This window comes from Nicotiana tomentosiformis, chromosome 1 (assembly GCF_000390325.3).
Source record: "Nicotiana tomentosiformis chromosome 1, ASM39032v3, whole genome shotgun sequence".
NCBI lineage: Eukaryota > Viridiplantae > Streptophyta > Magnoliopsida > Solanales > Solanaceae > Nicotiana > Nicotiana tomentosiformis.
This window is the reverse complement of record NC_090812.1, coordinates 96,621,004-96,646,575: the sequence shown is the minus strand read 5'-3', so window position 1 is coordinate 96,646,575 and position 25,572 is coordinate 96,621,004. Positions and strand designations below refer to the sequence as shown.

Genomic DNA, 25,572 nt, shown 5'->3' with positions numbered 1-25,572 from the left:
TAAGGATTCAAGGTAGAGCTGCTTGGTCGTCGCAGTCCCTTGGAGTCTTTTCATTTCATTGTACTGTTAATTTGTAATCAAACAGTATTATATATTCGGTCATCGTAATCATTCTATGTATTCAGTTAGAGTTCGTGACTCAGTACTACCAGTCTTGGGAGGTTGTGTATTATAATTATTTCTGCTATTAGTTTTGATTATTTAAAAAAATAGCTTCAAAAATGTAATGGAAATCAGCTTACCTAGTCTTAGAGACTAGGTGTCATCACGACGCCTGTGGTGGGATTTTGGGTTGTGACAAGTTGGTATCAGAGCCCTAGGTTCATAGGTTCTATGAGTCATGAACGAGTCTAGTAGAGTCTTGCGGATCGGTACGAAGACGTCTGTACTTATCTTCGAGGGGCTACAGAACTGTTAGGAAATTTCCATTTCTTTCATTCCTGTCATGCGGAATTTGTTGAATTTGGAATTTGAACCTTTGTATCTCCATTCTCTCACAGATGGTGAGGACACGTGCTACCGGGTTAGCTGAGCAAGCATCCGCACATACTGCTAGGGCTGCAAGAGGCCGGGGCCGAGGTAGAGGCTGAGGAAGGGCATGTGCTACGACTAGAGCACCTGTCAGAACAACAGTTGAGGAGCCACCCGTAGCTCCAGTTGGGGGACAGGTACCAGAAGCACCTGTTGTTACCCCCGGATTTCAGGAGACTTTAACACAGTTCCTGAGTATGTTTGGTACATTAACTCAGGCGGGATTGATCTATGTTGCACCAAATAATTCGCAGATTGGGGGAGTAACTCAGACTCCTACCACAACTCCAGAGCAGCAGGTTCACGTTCGGTACAACCTGTTATTCCGGCTCGGCATGAGGTCAGGCCCGAGGCATCAAAATGTAACGACCCGGCCGATCGTTTCGAGAGTTATAACCCCGTTTTCCCCATTCCTACTTCTTTTTATGTTATTCAGCTATATTATGTTATATTGGGTTAGTTGGTTCAAGTCCGGAAGGAACTCGGAGAGAAACGAGATACTTAGTCTCATAATTGAAAATTTAAAGTTTGAAAAGTGGACCGGATATGGACCTATGTGTAAACTACCTCGGATTTGAATTTTGATGATTCCAATAGCTCCGTATGGTGATTTTGGGCTTAGGAGCGTGTCCGGAATATTATTTGGAAGTCCGTAGAGGAATTAGGCTTGAAATGCCGAAAGTTTTATTTTTGAGAAGTTTGACCGGGGGGTTGACTTTTTGATATCGGGGTGAGAATCCGATTCTGAAAATTGGAATACCTCTGTTATGTCATTTAGGACTTGTGTGCAAAATTTGAGGTCAATTGGACATGATTTGATAGGTTCTGGAGTTGTTTGTAGGAATTAGAAATTTCAAAGTTCATTAGGCTTGAATTGGGGTGTAATTCATGGTTTTAGCATTGTTTGAGGTGATTTGAGGATTCGACTAAGTTCGTATGATGTTTTTAGGACTTTTTGGTATATTTGGTTGAGGTTCCGAGGGCCTCGGGTGAGTTTCGGATGGTTAACGGATCAAAAATTGAACTACAACAGCTGCTGCAATTTCCTTCTGTTGGAAATTTCTTCTGCCAGAATCGAGCCATGATCGAGCCCAGAGTCGAGGGCCACGAACGAAGCCATGATCGAGCCAGAGTCGAGGGCCATGATCGAGCCCAGGGTCGAGGGCCACGGTCGAAGGCCGGGTCGAAGACATGATCGAAGGCTCAGGATCGAGGACCTCGATCGAAGGCCAAGATCGAGGAAGAACCGAGGTTGTCTGGGTAGAATTATAAAAACAGGGACTTCGTCCCATTTGCCATTTTTGACAAATTGGAGCTTGAGGAGAGGCGATTTTTGATATATTTTCAAGAAAAATTTGAGGTAAGTCCCTTGTGATCATTTCTACTCCATAATATTGAATTATCATCGAACAATCCGACTAGATTACATGATTTTGAGGTGTAAATCGGAGATTGGGACTTAGAAATTTGGAAATAAGATTTGTAGATTTGAGGGTCGAGTTGAGGTCGGATTTTGGTAAAATTGATATGGGTAGACTCGTGGTTGAATGGGCTTTCGGATTTTCTAACTTTTGTCGGGTTACGAGACGTGGGCCCCACAGGCAATTTTTGAACTAAATTACAGATATTTACGAAAAATTAATATTTTCTTATGGAATTAATTCCAATAAATTTTATTGACTGAAACGAATTATTTGTGACTAGATTCGATGTATTCGGGGGCCGATTTGCGAGGCAAAGGCATAGCAGAGTAAAATGTTTCATGTTTTGGGGTAAGTAACGATTGTAAATCAAGTCCTGAGGGTATGAAACCCTGAATTTTGTATCATTCTACTATTTTGAAGTGACACACATGCTAGGTGACGGGCGTGTGGGCGTGCACTATTGGGGATTTGTGACTTGGTCCGTCCCGTAGCAACTGTAAAGTTGCATACTTTGTTGAAACCATATGATACTTATATGTTTTAGAAAGCATTTCTGTAAATTGGGCTGAATGCCATGTTTGGGCCTTGCACCAAAGCTGTTTGGACCCTTAGGGGCTGTTTCTTACCATCCTCTCATTATGTTCGATTGAAAATCTATACTCAGTCATGTTTATACTTGTTTACCGCATAACTCAGTTTTATGACTCTATTTTGATGCATATAAATGGTTTGGGCTGAATGTCCTGTTTTATTGAAATGCCCGAGTGGATTGAGATGTTTATGACTGAGTGAGGCCGAGAGCCTGATTTGTGAGGATGAGTGTGGATCGGGGCTGCCCGCCTGCAGCATATTTATGATTGAGTGAGGCCGAGGGCCTGATTTATGCGGATGAGTGTGGATCGGGACTACCCGTCTGCAGCATATTTACGATTGAGTGAGGCCGAGGGCCTGATTTGTAAGGATGAGTGTGGATCGGGGCTGCCCACCTGCAGCATACTTTATTATTTTGGCACGTGAATTGTCTGTGCAGATTATAGCGCTTGGGCTGAAGGAGCCCTTCCGGAGTCTGTACATACCCCCAGTGAGCGCAGGTACCTACTAAGTGCGAGTGCCGAGTGCCGAGTGCTGAGAGACTGTGAGGTTTGCCCGAGGGGCTGTATATGAGTGATGTTTTGCCCGAGGGGCTGTTTATGATTTCATCATTTTTGCTCACCTTTGCATTGAGCCTTTGTTTGAAAAACTGTTGGAAAAATATCTTTAAATGATTTTTACTGGAACTGGGTTTAAACTAGATAATTTGATTCAAATCCTGATTTTTAAAAGCATGTGGTATTTTACTGAGATTTCCTGATATGAAGGTTATATGCTTTATTGCTTATCACTACTGCTCAGTCTTTATTTATTGTTGTTACTTACTGAGTTGGCGTACTCACGTTATTCCCTGCACTTTGTGTGCAGATTCAGGTGTAGCTGGACACGGTAATTGTTATTGAGTGTTCTGGTAGCAGATTTTCTTGGAGATAGCAAGGTAGCTGTTTGGCGATCGCAGCCCCTGCTCTTCTCCCTCTTATCTTCCTCTAGTTGTATTTAGCTATTTTTCGGGCTTAGTTAGCCTTGATATTGTTAGACAGATTGTAGTATATGCTCATGACTAGTGACACCCCGATGTCAGGCTTTTCTTTTCCGCACTTCTATTTTTCTTTAATTTGAACTCTTTAAATAGAGGTTTCATGTTAAATAACCTTGAAATTATCCTTGAAATGAAAATATCGGTTTGTTTTGGAAATAAGTCGGCTTGCCTAGCTCCACAATAGGCGCCATCATGACAGAGGTTAGTTTGGGTCGTGACAGATTGGTATCAGAGCCTAGGTTACATAGGTCTCACGAGTCATGAGCTGACCAATGCCCCAGCAGCGTTCATGCATTTGATGAACAGTGTATTTCAGCCCTATTTGGACTCATTCGTTGTTGTATTTATTGATGACATCCTGGTGTACTCCCGTAGCCAGGAGGAGCATGCTCAACATTTAAAGATTATATTACAGAGATTGAGGGAGGAGAAGCTTTATGCAAAGTTCTCCAAATGGGAGTTTTGGCTCAGTTCAGTAACATTCTTGGGGCACGTGGTGTCCAGTGAGGGTATTCAGGTGGATCCGAAGAAGATAGAAGCGATTCAGAGTTGGCCCAGACCGTCCTCAACCACGGAGATTAGGTGCTTTCTTGGTTTGGCGGGTTACTACCGTCGCTTTGTGGAGGGATTTTCATCTATTGCATCCCTCTTGACCAAATTGACCCAAAAGGGGGCTCCATTCAGGTGGTCGGATGAATGTGAGGAGAGCTTTCAGAAGCTCAAGACTGATTTGACCACAGCTCCAGTGTTAGTTCTGCCATCAGCTTCAGGTTCTTACACCGTGTATTGTGATTCCTCGAGGATAGGCATTGGTTGTGTTTTGATGTAGGAGGGTAGGGTGATTTCCTATGCCTCACGCCAGTTGAAGACCCATGAGAAGAACTATCCTGTCCATGATCTTGAGTTAGCAGCCATTGTTCACGCCTTGAAGATTTGGCGTCATTATTTGTATGGGGTTCATTGTGAGATCTATACTGATCACCGGAGTCTGCAGTATCTGTTAAAGCAGAAGGATCTTAATTTGTGTCAGCGGAGATGGTTGGAGCTTCTTAAGGACTATGATATCACTATTTTGTACCATCCGGGGAAGGCCAATGTGGTGGCCGATGCTTTGAGTCACCGGGCAGAGAGTTTGGGGAGTTTAGCATATCTTCCAGCAACAGAGAGACCTTTGGCATTAGATGTTCAGACCTTAGCAGGCCAGCTTGTCAGATTAGATATTTCGAAGCCTAGTCGGGTATTGGCTTGTGTGGTCTCCAGGTCTTCTCTTTATGACCGTATCAGGGAGCGTCAGTATGATGACCCTCACTTTCTCGTTCTTCAGGACAGGGTTTGGAGAGGTGATGCTAGGTATGTGACTATTGGTGATGACAGGGTGCTGAGAATGCAGGGCCGGATATGTGTGCCTAATGTAGATGGGCTTCGAGAGCTGATTCTTGAGGAGGCCCACAGCTCGCGGTATTCCATCCATCCGGGTGCCGCGAAGATGTACCAGGATTTGAGGTAGCACTATTGATGGAGGCAGATGAAGAAGGATATATTTGGGTTTGTGGCTCGGTGTCTAAACTGTCAACAGGTTAAGTATGAGCATCAGAGACCGGGTGGCTTGCTTCAGAGGTTAGAGATCCCAGAGTAGAAGTGAGAGCGAATCACTATGGACTTTGTAGTTGGGCTCCCACGGATTTCGAGGAAGTTCGACGCTATTTGGGTTATTGTGGATCGGCTGACCAAGTCCGCGCACTTCATTCCAGTTGGTACTACTTACTCTTCAGAGTGGTTGGCTGAAATTGTCATCCGAGAGATCGTTCGCCTGCATGGTGTCCCAGTTTCCATCATTTCAGATAGGGATACTCAGTTCACATTGCAGTTTTGGAGGGCTGTGCAGCGAGAGTTGGGTACTCAGGTTGAGTTAAGCACAAATTTTCACCCTCAGACGGACGGGCAGTCCGAGCGCACTATTCAGATATTGGAGGACATGTTGCGTGCTTGTGTCATTGACTTTGGGGGTTCATGGGACCAGTTTCTACCACTCGTGGAGTTTGCATATAATAACAGTTATCAGTCGAGTATTCAGATGGCTCCGTACGAGGCTTTGTATGGGAGGAGGTGTAGATCTCCGGTTGGATGGTTTGAGCCGAGTGAGGCTAGGCTCTTAGGTACAGACTTGGTCTAGGACGCATTAGAAAAGGTGAAATTGATTCAGGAGTGGCTTCGCACGACGCAGTCCAGGCAGAAGAGCTACGCGGACAGGAAGTTCTGTGATGTGTCTTTTATGGTCGGGGAGAAGGTTTTGCTGAAGGTATCACCCATGAAGGGTGTTATGAGGTTTGGGAAGAGGGGCAAGTTGAGTCCCCGGTTCATTGGGCCTTTTGAGGTGCTTTAGAGGATAGGAGAGGTGGCTTATAAGCTTGCCTTGCCACCCAGCTTGTCGAGTGTGCATCCGGTGTTTCATGTTTCTATGCTCTTGAAGTATATTGGAGATCCGTCCCATGTTTTGGATTTCAGCACGGTTCAATTGGAGGGTGATATGACTTATGATGTGGAGCCGGTGGCTATTTTAGATCGGCAGGTTCGAAGGTTGAGGTCAAAGGATATAGCTTCAGTGAAGGTACAATGGAGAGGTCAGCCTGTGGAGGAGGCCACCTGGGAGACCGAGCGGGAGATGCGGAGCATATATCAACGCCTATTTGAGACTCCAGGTATGTTTCTAGACCCGTTCGAGGACGAATGGATGTTTAAGAGGGGGAGGATGTAACGACCCGGCCGGTCGTTTCGAGAGTTATAACCCCGTTTTTCCCATTCCTACTTCTTTTTGTGTTATTCAGCTATATTATGTTATATTAGGTTAGTTGGTTCGAGTCCGGAAGGAACTCGGAGTGAAACGAGACACTTAGTCTCATAATTGAAAATTTGAAGTTAGAAAAGTAGACAGGATATGGACCTATGTGTAAACGACCTCGGATTTAAATTTTGATGATTCCAATAGCTCCGTATGGTGATTTTGGGCTTAGGAGCATGTCCGGAATATTATTTGGAAGTCCGTAGAGGAATTAGGCTTGAAATGCCGAAAGTTTTATTTTTGAGAAGTTTGACCGGGGGTTGACTTTTTGATATCGGGGTCGGAATCTGATTCTAAAAATTGGAATACCTCTGTTATGTCATTTAGGACTTGTGTGCAAAATTTGAGGTCAATCGGACGTGATTTGATAGGTTCCGGAGTTGTTTGTAGAAATTAGAAATTTCAAAGTTCATTAGGCTTGAATTGGGGCGTAATTCATGGTTTTAGCGTTGTTTGAGGTGATTTGAGGATTCGACTAAGTTCGTATGATGTTTTAGGACTTGTTGGTATATTTGGTTGAGGTCTCGAGGGCCTCGGGTGAGTTTCGGATGGTTAACGGATCAAAAATTGAACTACAACAACTGCTGCAATTTCCTTCTGTTGGAAATTTCTTCTGCCAGAATCGAGCCATGATCGAGCCCAGAGTCGAGGGCCACGATCGAAGCCATGATCGAGCCCAGAGTCGAGGGCCATGATCGAGCCCAGGGTCGAGTGTCACGATCGAAGGCCGGGTTGAAGACATGATCGAAGGCTCAGGATCGAGGACCTCGATCGAAGAACAAGATAGAAGGCCAAGATCGAGACAGAACCGAGGTTGTCTGGGCAGAATTATAAAAACAGGGACTTCGTCCCATTTGCCATTTTTGACAAATTGGAGCTTGAGGAGAGGCGATTTTTGATATATTTTCAAGAAAAATTTGAGATAAGTCCCTTGTGATCATTTCTACTCCATAATATTGAATTATCATCGAACAATCCGACTAGATTACATGATTTTGAGGTGTAAATCGGAGATTGGGACTTAGAAATTTGGAAATAAGATTTGTAGATTTGAGGGTCGAGTTGAGGTTGGATTTTGGTAAAATTGGTATGGGTAGACTCGTGGTTGAATGGGCTTTCGGATTTTGTAACTTTTGTCGGGTTCCGAGACGTGGGTCCCACAGGCAATTTTTGAGCTAAATTTCAGATTTTTATGAAAAATTAGTATTTTCTTATGGAATTAATTCCAATAAATTTTATTGACTTAAACGAATTATTTGTGACTAGATTCGAGGCATTCGGGGGCCGATTTGTGAGGCAAAGGCATAGCAGAGTAAAATTTTTCACATTTTGTGGTAAGTAACGATTGTAAATCAAGTCCTGAGGGTATGAAACCCTGGATTTCATATCATTCTACTATTTTGAAGTGACGCACATGCTAGGTAACGGGCGTGTGGGCATGCACTATTGGGGATTTGTGACTTGGTCCGTCCCGTAGCAACTGTAAAGTTGCATACTTTGTTGAAACCATATGATACTTATATGTTTTAGAAAGAATTTCTATAAATTGGGCTGAATGCCATGTTTGGGCCTTGCGCCAAAGCTGTTTGGACCCTTAGGGGCTGTTTCTTACCATCCTCTCATTGTTTTCGATTGAAAATCTATACTCGGTCATGTTTATACTTGTTTACCGCATAACTCAATTTTATGACTCTATTTTGATGCATATAAATGTTTTGAGCCGAATGCCCTGTTTTATTGAAATGCCCGAGTGGCTTGAGATATTTATGATTGAGTGAGGCCGAGGGCTTGATTTGTGAGGATGAGTGTGGATCGGGGCTGCCCGCCTGCAGCATATTTATGATTGAGTGAGGCCGAGGGCCTGATTTGTGAGGATGAGTGTGGATCGGGGCTGCCCGCCTGCAGCATACTTTATTATTTTGGCACGTGAGTTGTCCATGCAGATTATAGCGCTTGGGCTGAAGGAGTCCCTCCGGAGTCTGTACACACCCCCAGTGAGCGCAGGTACCTACTGAGTGCGAGTACCGAGTGCTGAGTGACTATGAGGTTTGCCCGAGGGGCTGTATATGAGTGATGTTTTGCCCGAGGGGCTGTTTATGAATTCATCATTTTTGCTCACCTTTGCATTGAGCCTTTGTTTGAAAAACTGTTGGAAAAATGTCTTTAAATGATTTTTACTGGAACTTGGTTTAAACTAGATAATTTGATTCAAATCCTGATTTTTAAAAGCATGTGGTATTTTACTGAGATTTCCTGATATGAACGTTATATGCTTTATTGTTCGTCACTACTGCTCAGTCTTTATTTATTGTTGTTACTTACTGAGTTGGCGTACTCACGTTACTCCCTGCACCTTGTGTACAGATTCAGGTGTAGCTGGACACGGTAGCGGTTATTGAGTATTCTGGTTGCAGATTTTCTTGGAGATAGCAAGGTAGTTGTTTGGCGATCGCAGCCCCTGCTCTTCTCCCTCTTATCTTTCTCTAGTTGTATTTAGCTATTTTCCGAGCTGAGTTAGCCTTGTTAGACAGATTGTAGTATATGCTCATGACTAGTGACACCCCGATATCGGGCTTTTCTTTTCCACACTTCTATTTTTCTTTAATTTGAACTCTTTAAATGGAGGTTTCATGTTAAATAACCTTGAAATGAAAATATCGGTTTGTTTTGGAAACGAGTCGGCTTGCCTAGCTCCACAATAGGCATCATCACGACAGATGTTAGTTTGGGTCGTGAAACAGAAGAAGAACAAAAGAGACTCGAAATGTTTAAGAAATATGGTCCACCAACTTTCAGTCGCACACCTACAGAGGATGTCCAAGAATTTCTAGAAAATTGTCACTGTATTCTCTGCACCATGGGTATTGTGGAGGTGAGCGAAATTGCTTTTACTACATTTCAACTATCAGGCGCAGCGTATCGGTGGTGGCAAATCTATGAATAAGGTAGACCAGTCGATGCCACACCACAAACTTGGGCTCAATTTTCGGAAATATTCTTGAAAGAGTTTGTTCCCCAAACTCTCAGAGATGCGTGGCATGCAAAGTTTGAACGTTTGCGTCAGGGCACTATGACAGTGTCAGAATATGCTATCAGGTTTAGTGAGTTAGCCCGTCATGCACCTATCTTGGTTCCTACAATCAGAGAGCGCGTCCGCAGATTCATTGAGGGGCTCGAATATGATATTAAAATATGCATGGCTCGAGAATTGCAAACTGATACTCCATTTCAACAAGTAGTGGAGATTGCAAGGAAGATTGAGGGTATGGCGAGGAAAGGGAGTCTAAGGAGGCCAAAAGGTCTCGAAGATCTGGAGGGTTCAGTGGATTTTACTCTTCAGCTAGAACCCATTACATCGGAGGCTCAAGCAGTCGGTCAGCTCAGTCCGCACATCAGATTACTTGGAGTGCTCCAGTTTACAGTGTACCATCGACACGAGATTATTACAGTGGTTATTCCAGTTATCCAACACAGACTCAGTAAGAGTAGTCGCGACCTCAGAGCGGTTGTTATGAGTGTGGTGATACTAGGCATATCATGAGAGATTGTCCCAGACTTGGGAGAGGTGAATTTCATCAGAACACTCCAGCTACAAGCTTTATTCTAGCTGATACTCCATGTGCACAGTCAGCTAGAGGTGGAGGACATGCGGGTAGTGGGTACCTAAGAGGTAGAGGCCCGACCCGTTGATATAATCACTATGATTTGGCAGGGGCCAATACACCAGATGGTGTCGTTACAGGTACGATCCTGATTTTTATTATAAAGGATAATTTCCCTTAATTTGATTCGGTTCTGAATATTGAGGTGAGTCCTCCTATTATGCTCCACTTATGGGTAAGCTTCGTAAATTTGTGACCCACTTATATGTTTATCCCTGTTGGGAGATTTAAGGATGTGAACCCGTGTCTTTCATTTTATTTTTTTTAAACCAGTGAGGGATATAAGTCCAAAAGTAATTTTTATTATTCATTACTGTGGGTTTAATGTGTTTTGGAATAATTGATTCTAATTTTTTGAATTATATGCCCTACCGGTATGAGGGTTCATGATGTGTTGTGAAAACTATTTATGAAATTTATTGAAAAGAAGAAAGAAAGGAAATTGAAATTTCAGTTGGCACAATGTGCAAAATACTTGTGATTCGGAGTTGAGAACGAGATCCTCATATTTTTATATGGTGTGAAATATTTAAACCGGGCTGCAAGCCGTGATGGAAGTTATATAAGGACGAGGTCTTTGTGGTGAAATATTTATGAGTTTAAAATTCTCCCTTGTGAAATTTAATTTATGTAATAATATTAATAGGGAGTCATGCCTGTTAGGCTTATTTGATAATGCTTGTATATTTTCTGTTCATATTCAATCATTTTCGTGCTGTAAATATTGAGTTTTAGCCTATGAGGTGAGTGCCCAGGTGGCGTTAAATGTGACTCATTAATCCGAGTAAGTAATCATGAGGTCTTCATGCCTCACATTCTGTTGTCAGTGTTGTAAAAATTTAAAATGAGGTGGTGGTTAATATGAGATTAATTGATGATGCTGGGATTAATTATGAACAGCTTTTAAGACCTGAGATGTGGTGATGAGCATGCATATGATGTGATTCATGTCCTGATATCATAATGATAATGCAGTGCTTGTAATGCTGAGATTGGTGTTATTCATATATACCTTGAGGTATTTTATTGGGTTGTGAATGTGTTATTAGGAGTTGTTTTGGTGTTACTCTGGCAGGTGGATATGCCCAATTATAGGGGAGACTCTGCCGAAATTTCTAAAAAATTTGGGAGTTAGTAAAATTTGAAGGATTGAGAATTGCAAAAGAAGAGACAAATTATGTTATGTGTTTGAGGGCGAATGATCCTAAGCGGGGAAGAATAAAACACCCTAGAAAATTTTGAAGTACTTCAACACTATCAAGAAAGTTGATATGTGTAGGCACGAGTTGCTACAGCCAGTTGAGACTAATACCGTGCGTTGATGAAAAATCGGACTTTCTGAAAATGTTTGGAGTGTAAGAAATTGGTCTTAAGGTTCACAAATATGGATAAAAGAAATAATCTCAAATGAGATAGTGTTGCTGGACTTACCTCCAATGCAGTAGCGTGGGACCAACCGTGAGTATATGTGTAAAAGTAAAAACCATTAATTCGGTAACCTCAAAATAATTATTAGCACGTTTGAGTACGAACGTTTGTTTAAGAGGTGGAGAATGTAATGACCCGACTTGTCGTTTTAAGAATTTAAGCTAAGGCCCTGAGCAGCTTCTTATTATGTGTATTGACTTGCGTGCGTAGTTGAATTCAGTTACCGGATGATTCAAAGTGATTTGGGATACTTGGTCCCTAAAAAGGAAGCTTAAGTCTTAGGATTTTGACCGTAGTCAGAACCGTGTGAAGACGACTCCGGAATGGAGTTCCGTTAGCTCCGTATGATGATTTTGGACTTAAGAGCGTTTCTAGAAAATTATTTGGAGGTTCGTAGTCGAATTAAGCTGGAAATGGCGAAACTCAAAATTTTGGAAAGTTTGATCGGGGGGTTAACTTTTGATATCGGGGTCGGAATGCGATTTTGGGAGTAGGAGTAGGTCCGTAATGTCGAATGTGCCTTGTGTGCAAAATTTGAAGTCATTCCGAATTGATTTGATGTGTTTCGGCACAAGATATAGAATTTGAAATTTCAAAGTTCATTAGGCTTGAATTGGGGTATGACTCGTGGTTTTCGAGTTGTTTGAGGTGATTTGAAGGTTCGACTAAGTTCGTATGATGTTTTGGGACTTGATGGTATGTTTGGTTGAGGTCCCGGGGGGCTCGGGTGAGTTCCGGGATGGTTTCGGATCATGTTTCCTTGTTTTGCAACTGCTGGAACTGATATCTGGTATTGTTCTTCGCGAACGCGAAGGGTCTCACGCGTTCGCGAAGAAGGATTTTGGACGGCTGGGATTTGCCCATCGCGAACGCGATGAGGATATCGCGAACGCGAAAAAGGAATCTGGGCAGCACATGATATATAGGGTGAAGATTAGACTATATATAGGAATGAAAATAGCTTCTATATATAGGAATGGCAACATTTTCATATTCGTATGTAACTACTTAGCCATGCATGAAGCCACCTGTTCATATTCATTTGCCACTTATCCATGCATGAAACCATTTACAATGACATGAAAACAACTTCTGAGGAAGATATTAATTAGTAGTAGTTCTAACAGAATTCTGAAATCAAAAGGGAAAAACAGAAGTTGAAGGCAAAATACATGAATCTGCATTTTGGAGAGTTCAAAAGTAGGCCTGAAAATTAAGTCTGAATGGCGCATTAACTTAATTGTAGCTCACAGCGCAGAACTTGTTCTTGTTTTAATTGCCCCCAACTATAAATTGAACCAGAAAGTAATAAACCACGAGTAATTTCTTTCTTTTCTTTTTTAATTAAAGTAATACTAACATTTTGTGCCATCTAATACAAATTTATGTAATAAAAATCAAATAGACAAGAGTGGTAAACGTGAGATAGGGCCGTCACTTGGGTCCTGCGTATTACCCAATCACACACGCAATATCAAGTTGAGTTGAAATGTCTTTTTCAAGCTACTCTCATTTATTTGAGAAACCGGTCCGTAAAAGAAAATAAAACACGAATTGCATATATAGTTTTTTTTTCATAAAGACTGTTTAGTGTATTAGAATGTGGTGTCACAACTACTATTACCACTCTTTGATTCTTTAAACTCATCAATTTATATCTACTTTCGTCTATCTTTTTTCGGTTATTAACACTGTTTTAAAAGGCGAGGACGTGAGGCAGAGAATTTTATTTGATACAAAGCGAGACGTAAGCCTCGAGACATAGGGCGTAAGCCCCACAAATCTTTAAATTTTTAAATTTGTAAATTAATAATATAGCATTATAACATAAAAAAATATTTAAAATACATTAAAATTCAAGAAAACTAAAAAGAATTAAAGAAACTCATAAAAAAATAAAATATCTAGCATGTTTTATAAGTATACATAATGCAATACTGTTAAAGTTTCTATGAAGTATAAATCAACTATAACTTCTTAATATAATTTCTTAAAAAATATTATAAGACTACATCTTTTGCCTCCCTAAAAGAAAATATTCAATAAATATTATCAATATTATTATTTAAAATATTACTCCTTCATGAGTAAATAAAAAATTACTTTTAAATAGTAAAATATTAAATGCATAATAATTTAGAGAGACATAGAACTACAACATGAATATCTAGCAAGTAAAGATATAAGTTTTGATTATCTATTTTTAGAAGAAATATTCGAATGATATTCACCCTTACGATGTTCTCAATTAGTAAATACACAATACTATTGTTAGTTATTTGAGCTATTCAAAATTTTCATATTCCTATAGATGAAAAGAACTTTAATCATTTATTTGTTAAATAATTTTGAGAGTACACTAATTAATAAATTTGACACGTGATTGTATAGGAACTGTTGGGCAAGCCTTGAGCGTTTAGTGTTAGGTGTGTTTAGGGTGTACCGTCAGGCACTTGGAGGTGTAAGCCTCATAGAATTAAGCATCATGTATGAGCCTCAAGGCGTTTTGATAGTGTCCGCCCCGAAGCGAGCCCCCGAGGCAAGTCCCAAAAAAGCCTTTAAGACACTGGTTATTAATTTTAACAGGAAAAATTAATTAAGTTTATTTTATGCACAAGGAAGGTTTGTTGAAGATTGAAGCTACAATGTACAAATGCTAGGGACTACACTGCACTTTAGCAAACTTGTAACTGAAATTAGGAAAGTAGTTATTAACTACCTTGTATTAGTTACAGATATGAAAGAATCTGTAGAGCAGATTCTTCATGTATATATACTCATAATCAACTCATTGTATAGAGAACAATTCAATGAAATGAATACAATACACTTTACTTCCTCCTCTCTCAAGATCATCTAATTCTCTCTCCTTCCTTGACTCTATTTCTGCTTCTATTCTTTCTTCTTCTTCTTCTGTATTTCTTCCTTGAGTTCTTAGCTCGCATAGTACTCAAATCAACTCATGGTATCAGAGCAGTAAAGCCTCAAAGCTTGAAGATCGAGTCAATTCTGCAAATTATTTAAAGAAATAAAGATCTTTCAAATCAAAGAAACAAGAATGAGTAATACTGTAGATCAAGAAGCAATTGCAAGTGTTGTTGCGTCTGGAGGAGGAAACAGTCAAGCTTCTCTAGGAATCGACTACAATCACCCTTTGTTTCTTCATCCATTAGATGTTAGCGATATACAAGTTATCTCCTTTCAACTTACAGGTATCGAAAACTATTCTATTTGGTTTCGTTCAACGAGAATTTCTCTATTAGGAAGGAATAAACTAGGATTTGTGGATGGCTCTTGTAAAAAAGAGGATTTTCCTAAAGCTATGGGAAATCATTGGAAAAGGGTTAATGTCATAGTTCTGTCTTGGATAATGAGTTCATTTGCTAAAGGACTTCTAGGAGATATTATGTATGCTACTAATGCCCAGGCTGTTTGGGAAGAATTGTATGAATGATTTAACAAAATTGATGGTTCAAGAACCTTTAATATCCATAAAGAGATTGCTACTTTAACCCAAGGAACTACTTATGTATCTAGCTATTTCTCAAAATTAAAAGATTTATGGGAAGAGTTTGAGGCATTAGTTCGTGCTCCTAGCTGCAACTGTGAAAAATCCAAAGAGTTTAGACTGCAACTGCAGAAACTGAAACTGTTTCAATTCTTAATGGGGCTTAATGACTCATATGCCCAGGCAAGAAGCCAAATCTTGCTCATGACACCAATTTCATCTGTAAACCAAGCCTACTCTATGGTTATAAGTGATGAAAGCCAAAAATCAGTCAAAAATGTGACTGGTATCCTAAGTGCTAATCCTGCAGTAATGCTAGAAAACTATGAAGTTGCTATGTTCACTAGAAATGGTGGTGGAAATCAGAACCACAAGTTCAAGAAGAACTATAATTTACCGTGTGAAGTATGCAAACTTAAGGGGCATACCAAAGAAACCTTCTATAGGGTGGTAGGATACCCTCCTAAATTCAAGAAAAGGAAATTTGGGCAATCTGCAGCTTATAATATACAGGTGGACAGTTGTACTTCTCAGGCTAGTCAGAATAGTGGTTACAATGATTTTTCACAAGCCATCTTTCCATTGACTAAACCAAGAGTGGATTACTCTGACATGCAACACAAATCAGACACTCTTAATGGACAGAATACCAACACTGTCCCTAAATTATTTACCAAAGAACAGTACAATCAGTTTCTACAAATGATAAATAAAGAAGAAGCAACATCAACTTACTCAGCTAATACATCAGGTAAGCATAATGAGTGCATTGCTACTAAGACTCTTTAGGAATGGATCATTGACACAGGTGCAACCAATCATATGGTGTCAAGCTTAAGCTGTCTGAATAGTGATACTATAATTAAGTCTGAAATACCAAAAAAAGTGTTCCTACCTAATGGTGATGTGTCTCTAGTCACACATGTAGGAACAAGTAGTCTGTTTAATAAGGATACTATCACAAATATTTTTATCTACCACAGTTTAAGTACAATCTTCTGTCTCTATCTAAACTAACTAAAGAGATAAATTGGATGGTTGCTTTCTTCCATGAATTTTGTGTTTTTCAGGATCTCTTGAGTGGGAAGGTGAAAGGAGTTGGTAGAGAAAAGGATGGGCTATATCTGTTTGTGACAGGTGCAAAGGAAGGCACAAAAATTGCACGCTTAAATGTTCAAGACTCAGACTGCAGAATCAACAGTAATGAAGCTGATATAAAACTATGGCATAGTCGACTAGGACATGTTTCTATTTCTGTAATGAAGAAACTTCTATTTCTTTCTCAAGAGGCTATAGCAAATAGACTAGCTAATTGCAAAGTATTCCCATGTGCAAAGCAGACTTGGCTTCCATTCCCTAACAACAGAATTAGAACTAATAAGTATTTTGAACTAGTTCATATGGATGTTGGGGGCCTTACAAAGTCTCTACTTTTGATGGATATAAATACTTTTTGACTATAGTAGATGATCACTCAAGAATGACATGGATTTATATGTTTGCTTTGAAGTCTGATGTGTGTGAACTCATTCAATAATTTGTTCAGCTCATTAAAACACAGTTTGATAGAACTATAAAGGTGGTCAGAATAGATAATTTGCTTTTATGAGTAGAAAGGCCATGATTGTCATTAAATTAAGAATTCTAGAACTATTATAATAGGAATTCTCCGAGTAAAAGTTTGCAAACAGAACAAACTGCTTAGTTCCCAATATAAACCAACATAACTAGGAGAACGAAAGTCTTGTCTTGTGAAAAAATTTCCTTACTACCAGTTACTCATTTTCCAACATAATTAGGAGAATGACTTATTCTTGTTAAAACAAACCTTATATATTCTTGAAGTCCAAGTTTCAATGTCATGGATCAAGACCATGGGTCAGCTATGTCTTTTGAGGCTTTATGGAGATTGGACTGATTTACCAAGCTCTTTCCAGTTCACTTCAGTGGTGCTTCTTCAGAGGATCCCTAGGAGTATCTTGATAGTTGTCATGAGGTGCTACAGAACATGGGTATAGTGGATACCAATAGGGTTGATTTTGCTGCATTTCAAATGACTAGTTCCGCCAAGAAATGGTGGAGAGATTATTTGTTGACCAGACCAGCTGGATCGCCTGCTGTTACTTGGGACCAGTTCTCTCAGCTCTTCCTAGAGAAGTTTCTCCCTATAACATTGAGAGAGGAGCATCGTCATCAGTTCGATTGTCTCCAGCAGGGCAGTATGACTGTTACCCAGTATGAGACCCATTTTGTGGATTTGGCCCGTCATGCTCTTCTTCTGCTTCCTACCGATAGAGAGAGGGTGAGGAGGTTTATTGACAAACTTGCTCAACCTATCAGATTGCAGATGGCTAAGGAGACTGGGAGTGAGATTTCTTTTCAGCTGCCAATGTCGCCAGGCAAGTCGAGATGGTTCTTGCTCAGGGAGGTCAGGGGTCTGACAAGAGACCTCGTCATTCCGGTGGGTTCAACAGTGGCTCATCTAGAGGCAGGGGTACTTTTGGTAGAGGTCATCCTCCTAGGCCGTTTCATTCAGCACTTAAAGCATCCCACAGTGCTTCAGGTAGTCGTGGTCCTTATGTGCCTCATTTTGTGCTTGGCGAACGCGAAGCTATGGTCGCGAACGCGATGAAGGCACTTCTGGGCAGAATTAAAAGGCCCAAAATGGGGGTTTGAGTTCATAACTCAAAATCTAATTGGGAGCTCGGTAGAAGGCGATTTTCGGAGAGATTCTTGCGTGGGTGTTTGGGGTAAGTGATTCTTATCCAGTTTTGATTAATTTCCATGATTATGTCTTTGAATCCATCATTTCATTCGGATTTAATGGAGGAAAATAAAGATTTTTATAAAATCTTCCAAAAATGAAAAATTAAGATTCGGAGTAATCCCAAAAGTAAAAAATCCGAGTATAATTAGTTAATTTCGGCCTATTAGTTTGTGCTTTACGGTGTATAAATTATTACTAAGATTATAGCAAGAATGAAGAAGTATTTGCCTAGTATTATCTCTCCTAACCAATCTGCCTTCCTAGGGAGTAGGCAAATTGTTGACAATATTATCTTAGTACATGAGTTTATACACTTGTTAAAAAATAAGAGGAGAGGGAATCAAGAATATATCCTGAAGTTGGATATGGCAAAAGCTTATGATAGAGTTGAATGGATATATGTCCAAAATTACTTTTGAAAATGGGTTCCCATGATACTTTTGTAAGTTGGATTATGCAATGTATCACAACTCTTAGTTACAGATTTAATCTAAATGGTGAAATTATTGGGGATGTTAAGCCTAGTATAGGGGAATAAGACAAGGTGATCCTTTTATCATAGTACCTATTTATTTTATGTGTTGAAGGACTTTCTAGGCTTTTGGACCAAGCTTAAGTCCAAGGGGAAATACAAGACATAGGTCTAAAAGGGTAAGTCTTATGGTAAACCATCTTTTCTTTGTTGATAATTCCTTTATCTAACGAAACCTAAAAAGTATCAATTTTTTTTGGTCGGTTTGGTTCGATTTTTCGGGATTTTATGAACACTACCTGCAGGCAAAGAAGTGATGCTTAAGTCGGTTCTCTATGCTATTCCTTCTTATGCATTGTCTTGTTTTCAATTCCCCGATAGCTTATGTAAGGAGATTACTACTATTTTCTGACTTTTGACGGGGACGAACCGAGAAAAAAAAGAAACATGCACTATGAAAAATGGCAGGCAAAATCTAAAGGAGGTCTTGGATTTAGGGATTTGAAATCTTTTAACGGGGCCTTGTTGGCTAAACTCGAATGGAGGATTTTGACCCAAGAAGATTCGTTACTTCATAAGCTGCTAAAATATAAATATTTTCAGAACACTTGTTTCCTTAGTGCAGGATGTCCTTCATCAAGCTCTTGGATTTGGAAAAGTATTATTTGGGGCAAAGATTTACTGAAGCAAGGAATTAGATGGAGAGTTGGGGTATGAAGAAAGCATTAAGATTTGGACTGATCCATGGATTCCTAACTCTAATGGTTTTAAACCTCTACAAGGGCAAACACAAGTAGAAACTCAGATAGTATGGAAATTGTCTCCCATCAACCGGCCTAATTTAGAAATACTATCGATTTTGCAAAATGGTGGAATGATTTGTTTCGCAATACATATCAGTATCCAAATTCATTGAGCTACTGAGGTTAAGTGTTTCTCTTTTATGGCAAATGTGGAAATTAGCTAGAAACTCTCTATGACATTGTTGACAAGGCTTTATTTGATTTACATGAATATGATGATGTTTTGCAAGTTTCCCCTATTTTGACTTGTACACCTAATAGGACTAATGATGAAATTTTCTCAAGTGGGGCGAAGCTGGAATTTTATCCAATAGCATATAATATGAATGACAGCTTACATAACTGTACAAAAAGAATGAAATATAAATTTCAATTTTTTGTTAGAGTCCGCGGTCCACAGGTTTAGTTTCCTGCTGATGGAAGATTGCTTGGTTTTCCCTGTCACATCAGCTTAATTCAACATTGATCATTCTTAGGTCTAAGATGATACAAAAAGTTTAAGACAGACCCTTTAGGAAGGATAAAAGGACTATAGTAACCACTTAAACAATGATAATCAAAGTTTGATTTCATATCACTAATTACTCCATTTTGACTAAGCCTCTTAAAATATATTTATATGTATGAATGCTTACAAGAGAAGCTCTTGTTTATCATTTGTATAGATTTCCATGAGACAATTCCTGAAACTTTCTCCTAGGTTGTAAAATTCCATGGTCTGTAAAATTGTCTCAAGCTATGTGCTCTAGATGATAGAATCATTCATTAAATGAGTATTCCCTGTTCACAAGAGGTTCTGGTGATGCTATAGTTATCCTACCTGTGACATCATTTTATCTGCAACTGATATTTCTGCTCTCGACTATCTGAGTATAGGTCTATGAACAAGGCTACTGCTGAAATTGGGTTGTCAAAGCTTTTTTCTGATTTTGGTGTTAGTACCTCTCTTCCATTCCTTTGTATTGTGATAGCCAAGAATCTATTATATGAAAGGACAAGTGACAACCATATAGAGTTGTGGAATTGGAACTCAAAACTGGTGAGCCGTGACCAGATCCACTACTCACTAAGCCGGCCTCTAATCGCTTACTGAACCAATTAACAGGCAATCAAGTAATATACTCAATACAATGTAATATCATAATTGAGACTCAAAGTTGTATGAAAATAATCAACAGACATCCATAAGCAACCAGAACCCACTCCCAACAAGTACATGGAGCATCTAAGCAAAACAGAGTCAATCTAGTCAGTAATGCAGCCCAAGAAGCATAATGTGATACAAGTAAAAACAAAGTCAAGGCCTCCCAGCAGTGTGGAACGTGTCAAATGATCAATAACAATAAATCTCAAGCGTCGCAGGATGTGCTTCAAAATCGTACATAATAGTTTGGCAAATGTTTCAACGAAATAAATACCTTATCACAAGAAATAAATAGTTGTCTAACTTCTCTCCGAAAACCCAGAAGGATATAAATGCATAAAACCTAACTCCATTCATTAGAAATAGTGGCGATGACATAATGAATTAGATCATTTTAGTGCCTAAGATATGTCAGGTCCAGGCTCATCAACATTCCAATGTCAGATTCGGACCGGCTAAGCCCAACTAGCAGGCATGACATGACACACCAGTCTATAAACGTTGCATGACACACAATCACGATAGACGTACCGTCCGGTTTCGCAGACCCATCATAGACCAAGTTAAGCATCAACAATTTGGACAGTCACAACCTCAACAGATTTCTAAGATCTAAGGATGTGGTTCCGCTCACTTCTCAACCACCTCTTCCTCTTTAGGCGGGTGGTTAGGCAAGTCCAGTATCTATAAATGAGGGCCAAGGTCATCCTGAAAAGACATTTCAAACCTGAGTTAAGTTTGGTTCCTCTGATGGTGATTGAATGAAATTTGGAAGTCATTCAATTCTTTTAATCCAATCCAAGAAATAGAAATTCTGAAAAATCAGTCAATAAATTATCGACCCAATGGTATGAATGGTAATTTCTAGTTTGATCAGGAAAACTACCAAAAATAAATTTACTAATAAAGGCAACAATAAGTGGTAGAGTTAGTGAAACTTAGCTTTATCTTTGTCACCGTTTGCATTGAGTTGGTCTGAAGTTATTCCCAGTTTCCCACAGTATAATTGTGAGTGATATTTCTCTGTAGGCATTTAGCGGCAATTACATGCTAGTAAAAAACATGGTGTTTAGCCAGGGTATGACATGCTAATGCATTTAACTTTTTTGCTATGTAGTACACTTGAAATAGAGAAGCACGATGGGTAATAAAGCTTGTTTTATTTGAATAAGTAAATAAAGCATCACTCTCCAAACTCATTATTTAAGGCCAATGCAGCACATTTGCCAAAGCTCGATCTATTAAACTTAAATTACATGGCACCAAGTTCAGTAAGGAAATAGAATAGAAGTTCAAATATTTAGGACGGGAAAGTACTACCTGTACCTCTGTCGCTTTATCATAGTTAAGACACCGATGTCTAGTGATGGTAATTCTGTCCTTTAAGAATGGTCCACGCTCTGTCAAAATATTCAGAGCAGTGTATCTATTAGGTTTCTGGAAATTCATGTATGGTCATGATACGATAAACAATCAGATTTGACAAAAAAGATTTAACGCCAAGACACTTCCCACATAAGTGGATGAAAGGAACCTATAAAGAAGGGAAGGAAGGAATTATGTGGCTAGCCATTTTAACACTATGTCTGCCGTAGTTGTAGAATACATGCCTCAATCTCGTTTATGGGACAGTGTGTAATACAGAAAGGGAATGAGAATATATGTTTGCTTTTTAGTTCGAAAGATATATAAGAGCTCTTTAAAGGAATAATTTTATGTTATCTTCCTCTTAGGAAGTGGATAGGTAATGAGAACAGTATGACTAGGACGCATGAATACTTCAAGTTATGAAACTATTTTCTCAAACAATCTTCTGAACATTGAAATTTTTACTGACAGAGAAAATAGCAGCACCAATACTTTAAAAGAAGAATAGTCTGTTTCAGTCTCTCACCTGTAAAGTTGCTCTATCAGTACAACCACGGCAATCTCATGATTTAAGACTAAAGATGACAATTTGACTGATATGTTAGCTCTCTCCCGCAATTGTCTTCCATGTCCATAAGGTCCACCTATGCAAAAGAGTAAGCTTGATGCTCCCTACAAGACAGACAGGAGTAGAATCACACAATAATTCTAGTGTCTATCTTGTCCGAATAGATCCTCATCCTACTGAGGAAAGATGTCGTATTGATCAAATGTTTTTGACAGTAGGCAGCAGACCTTTAAAGAACTTCCATTTCCCAAGGGAGATTTGCTGCTAAACCATGACAGATAATACCATGAACAGAAGACTGTGCCATGATGATGCATCACTCACCTTGTTTCCAGCATCTCCAATTAAAGAAGCCATCTGCTCAGATCCCACATCATGACCACGCTCATCCAACATTACAACCTGGTTTTAAACAGATTAGGGACAGTGAGAATTCAGAAAGAGAAAAGGGGGAGAATGTAACCATTAATTTTGTGAGGGTCAAGAGAGTGCAATTATTGTGTTCCATCTCCCAGAAAATTGATTAATGTTGAGGCATGGAAAAAATACGAAGATATCAACAGCTTCAACAAGAATGAAAAAGCTTCTGAACACCCCAAAGACAGCAAAAAACCCGCTGAACAAAATCATTTAAACCTGCCTGATATCAAACCACTCAGATGTACAATAGTAAAACAAGGTAAAATTTCAGTAAAACTAGTCAAAAATTGCATGCAGCCTAGGAATTCTTTTCACAACTCGAGATATAAATGAATTTTGTTACTCCCTTGGAATTCGCCCCAAATGCAACATCACTACAGGAATCCTGACAGTTGGTCCTCATAGCCATAGGTCATCCACCAGTTAGTCTATTATGCAATTTTATTATATATCAAATCGACTCAATTCCTTTCTCCATCTTTTCACCAATATAAGCATTCCTTAATAATACTTCTTTATGGATTACTTTGTTTCAGCAACCGTCTTCTCCATCCAGGTTGTCACTTCCATTCTATTTAAATTTATACTTCCTCGTGTTGGAGAATCTATCCAAATTTTGTAGAATGTTCCATTTTTTATTTTGCAAATTTTATTCCAAAGTTCTTCCCCCATTTTTGCTCTGAAGGCGAAAAGTGTTGGTGTGAATACCAAAATTCTAGTTTTTAAATAGACCACATTGGTCACTAGTTCCTTCAAGACATGACTAACTATTACTGGAAGTAGCCTTTCAATCATAAAATGCTCGGATAAATTATTTTTTAAATACAATGTATAATATAACAGGGATCGTTTTGTAAGTCAGCTTTATTTAGACAGAATTCTTTCACAACTGTTGTCAGTGCGTGGTCATTCTTCAAAAAGAATAGTTCGGCAACATTTAATTTTGTCAGTAAGTTATATATCAGTTAATACATAGAAGGTTCTATAAGTTACGAATTAGAAAGAGTAGTGTTCCAAGCAGTTTGTTCAGCTTTCACCTTTTGCAAATTGAAGAGAGTTTTTTGACAAGTAGAAGAAGTAGATCCACACAGAAAAGAAAAACTTTCAGTGAGCTAAATGCTACTGAACTCTTACCCATTCATCAGGCCTGATGTGGCCCATAACAGCCATGTCCTCATGTTCAATTTGAGCCACTACATCACTGTTACAAATGTAAATAACAAGCTTCAAAATTATATTCTGCTTAACAAAATGCTGAAGGTTAAGCATCCAACGGAAGTGAAATTTACAATGTAGATAGATGATAATCAATCAAGCCTCTATATCTACCAAAAAGTACAAAGATTATGAACTAAAGTTACTCAAATATGTCAATATGGCCATTACAGTAATACGACAAAGAAATCCGACTGATTCCATCAGTGGCCCGACGAAATAAAATGAAACTTAAACATAGAGCATGATAGTGATGTGCTGATTTAGATCATAGCTTACTGGTATACAAGTTCAAAACTTAAGCGAGAAGGACCACCACATCTAGCTAGGGTGTGTTTGGTATGGAGGAATTTTTTTTTTTTTTTAATTTTCCCATGTTTGATCAAAATGTTCTCGAAAACATTTTCTTAAGGAAAACAAGTTCCTTAAATATCGTGGGAGTAGGGAAAACAAGTTGCATAAGTGGCATTCCACACTGATTGTCTCCTCCCACCCCACTACCCCGCCCTCCAACCCCTCACCTCCAGCCCCTGCCAACCCACTGACCCTCCTCCCATGCACCCTACCCCCACCCCAACCCCAAACCGGTACTCCCACCATCAACACTCACAGTGTTTGCTTAGATTATACATAAATGCTCCTGAGACAATATTTTTTGCTTACTTACCATTACTTACCAAACACCAGAAAATAAGTAACAAAAAATCACTTACATTTTCCGTAAAAATCTGTCACACAAAGACGAGAATTCACAAATTTTCACCAACATTGCAATTAAAATTTGAAATATACCAACTTGGCAAAAGAAAGGGCAGAATTCAAACACACCGTGCATTTCTGGGATTAGACTTAATCCGTACATCATCAACACTACAATAATGCTTGAGCTTCTTCATATACTCATCAACTATTAGCTGCACCCCTTGTGACCGCTTCTTTCCAACCGTCAATACGCGTATAGGTATTGCTCTCTGTATAAATCCAGCAAAAAATGCAAGCAAATGTACACACATTAGGATTCATGGTTCTAGATTTTAGAACAACAATTTTAAAAGCTATAAATTGGATTCTAAATTTAATATTGGTAAATAGTTAAGGCTAACGTCATTCGAGCTTAGTAGGAGTCCTCTTTTTCGTTTTTTAGCTTAATTAAGAAAAGGAGAGAAATTAAGGAATTCATACCACTGATTGGCCAGCGAATTTGGTCTGCTGCTTTCCTGGATATATTCTAAAATATTAAAACCCAAAAATACACAAAAATAAATAAAATTGTGATTTCTGTGGAAAATTTACGAACCTGACGGAATTGAAAGGTTGTTGAAACCGGCTAGAGGTGACACTGCCATTTTTCAGGTGAAAGGTCTGAATTATCTTATCACACTGATGCTGGGTTTATTTCAGGGAGCATTTTCTTAGTTTAAAATGATATTTTAATGGAAAAAAAAATATTACATTACTATACACTATTTGAAACCTTAACTACTCAAGTTTCAATTTAATTATATAGTCATATACAATTTACCAATTATATACATTATAAGAATTAAATGAGATATCAATTAACTCTTATAATCTCGCTAAACGTACATAACTCACTCCCTCACGTTTCTCTGTCCATACCCCACGATTCTGATACTCTCTCCCTCCGTTAATGCTCTCTTACATTTTATTCAAAAATCTTTTATAATATCTCTCTCAAACTTTCTGATTCCTCTCTCAAAACCCTACGAAATCAATATCAGTTTCAAATTTTCCTTCCCTTACGATGAAGAAGAAAGGATTTCTAAAAAATA

The 25,572-nt window shown here is 39.1% G+C and overlaps 1 protein-coding gene across 6 annotated transcripts; it reads right to left on the bottom strand.

The window, feature by feature from the left end:
- Positions 1-20,378: 20,378 nt before the first annotated feature.
- On the bottom strand, positions 20,379-25,220 carry LOC104103469 (putative RNA methyltransferase At5g10620). Of its 6 annotated transcripts, none has more exons than XM_070188210.1 (8): positions 25,077-25,220; positions 24,962-24,996; positions 24,608-24,750; positions 23,699-23,765; positions 22,469-22,546; positions 22,103-22,248; positions 21,529-21,608; positions 20,379-21,258 (listed from the first exon to the last, which is right to left on the bottom strand). In XM_070188210.1, exons 1-7 carry the CDS (start codon positions 25,123-25,125, stop codon positions 21,569-21,571), a joined length of 558 nt encoding a protein of 185 aa, XP_070044311.1. In that variant the 5' UTR covers positions 25,126-25,220; the 3' UTR covers positions 20,379-21,258; positions 21,529-21,568. The 6 variants fall into 6 exon arrangements, with proteins under 6 accessions (XP_070044311.1, XP_070044309.1, XP_070044321.1 ...); XM_070188208.1 differs by having other exon boundaries at positions 20,379-21,231; XM_070188220.1 differs by having other exon boundaries at positions 20,379-20,916.
- Between the last annotated feature and the right edge of the window lie 352 nt (positions 25,221-25,572).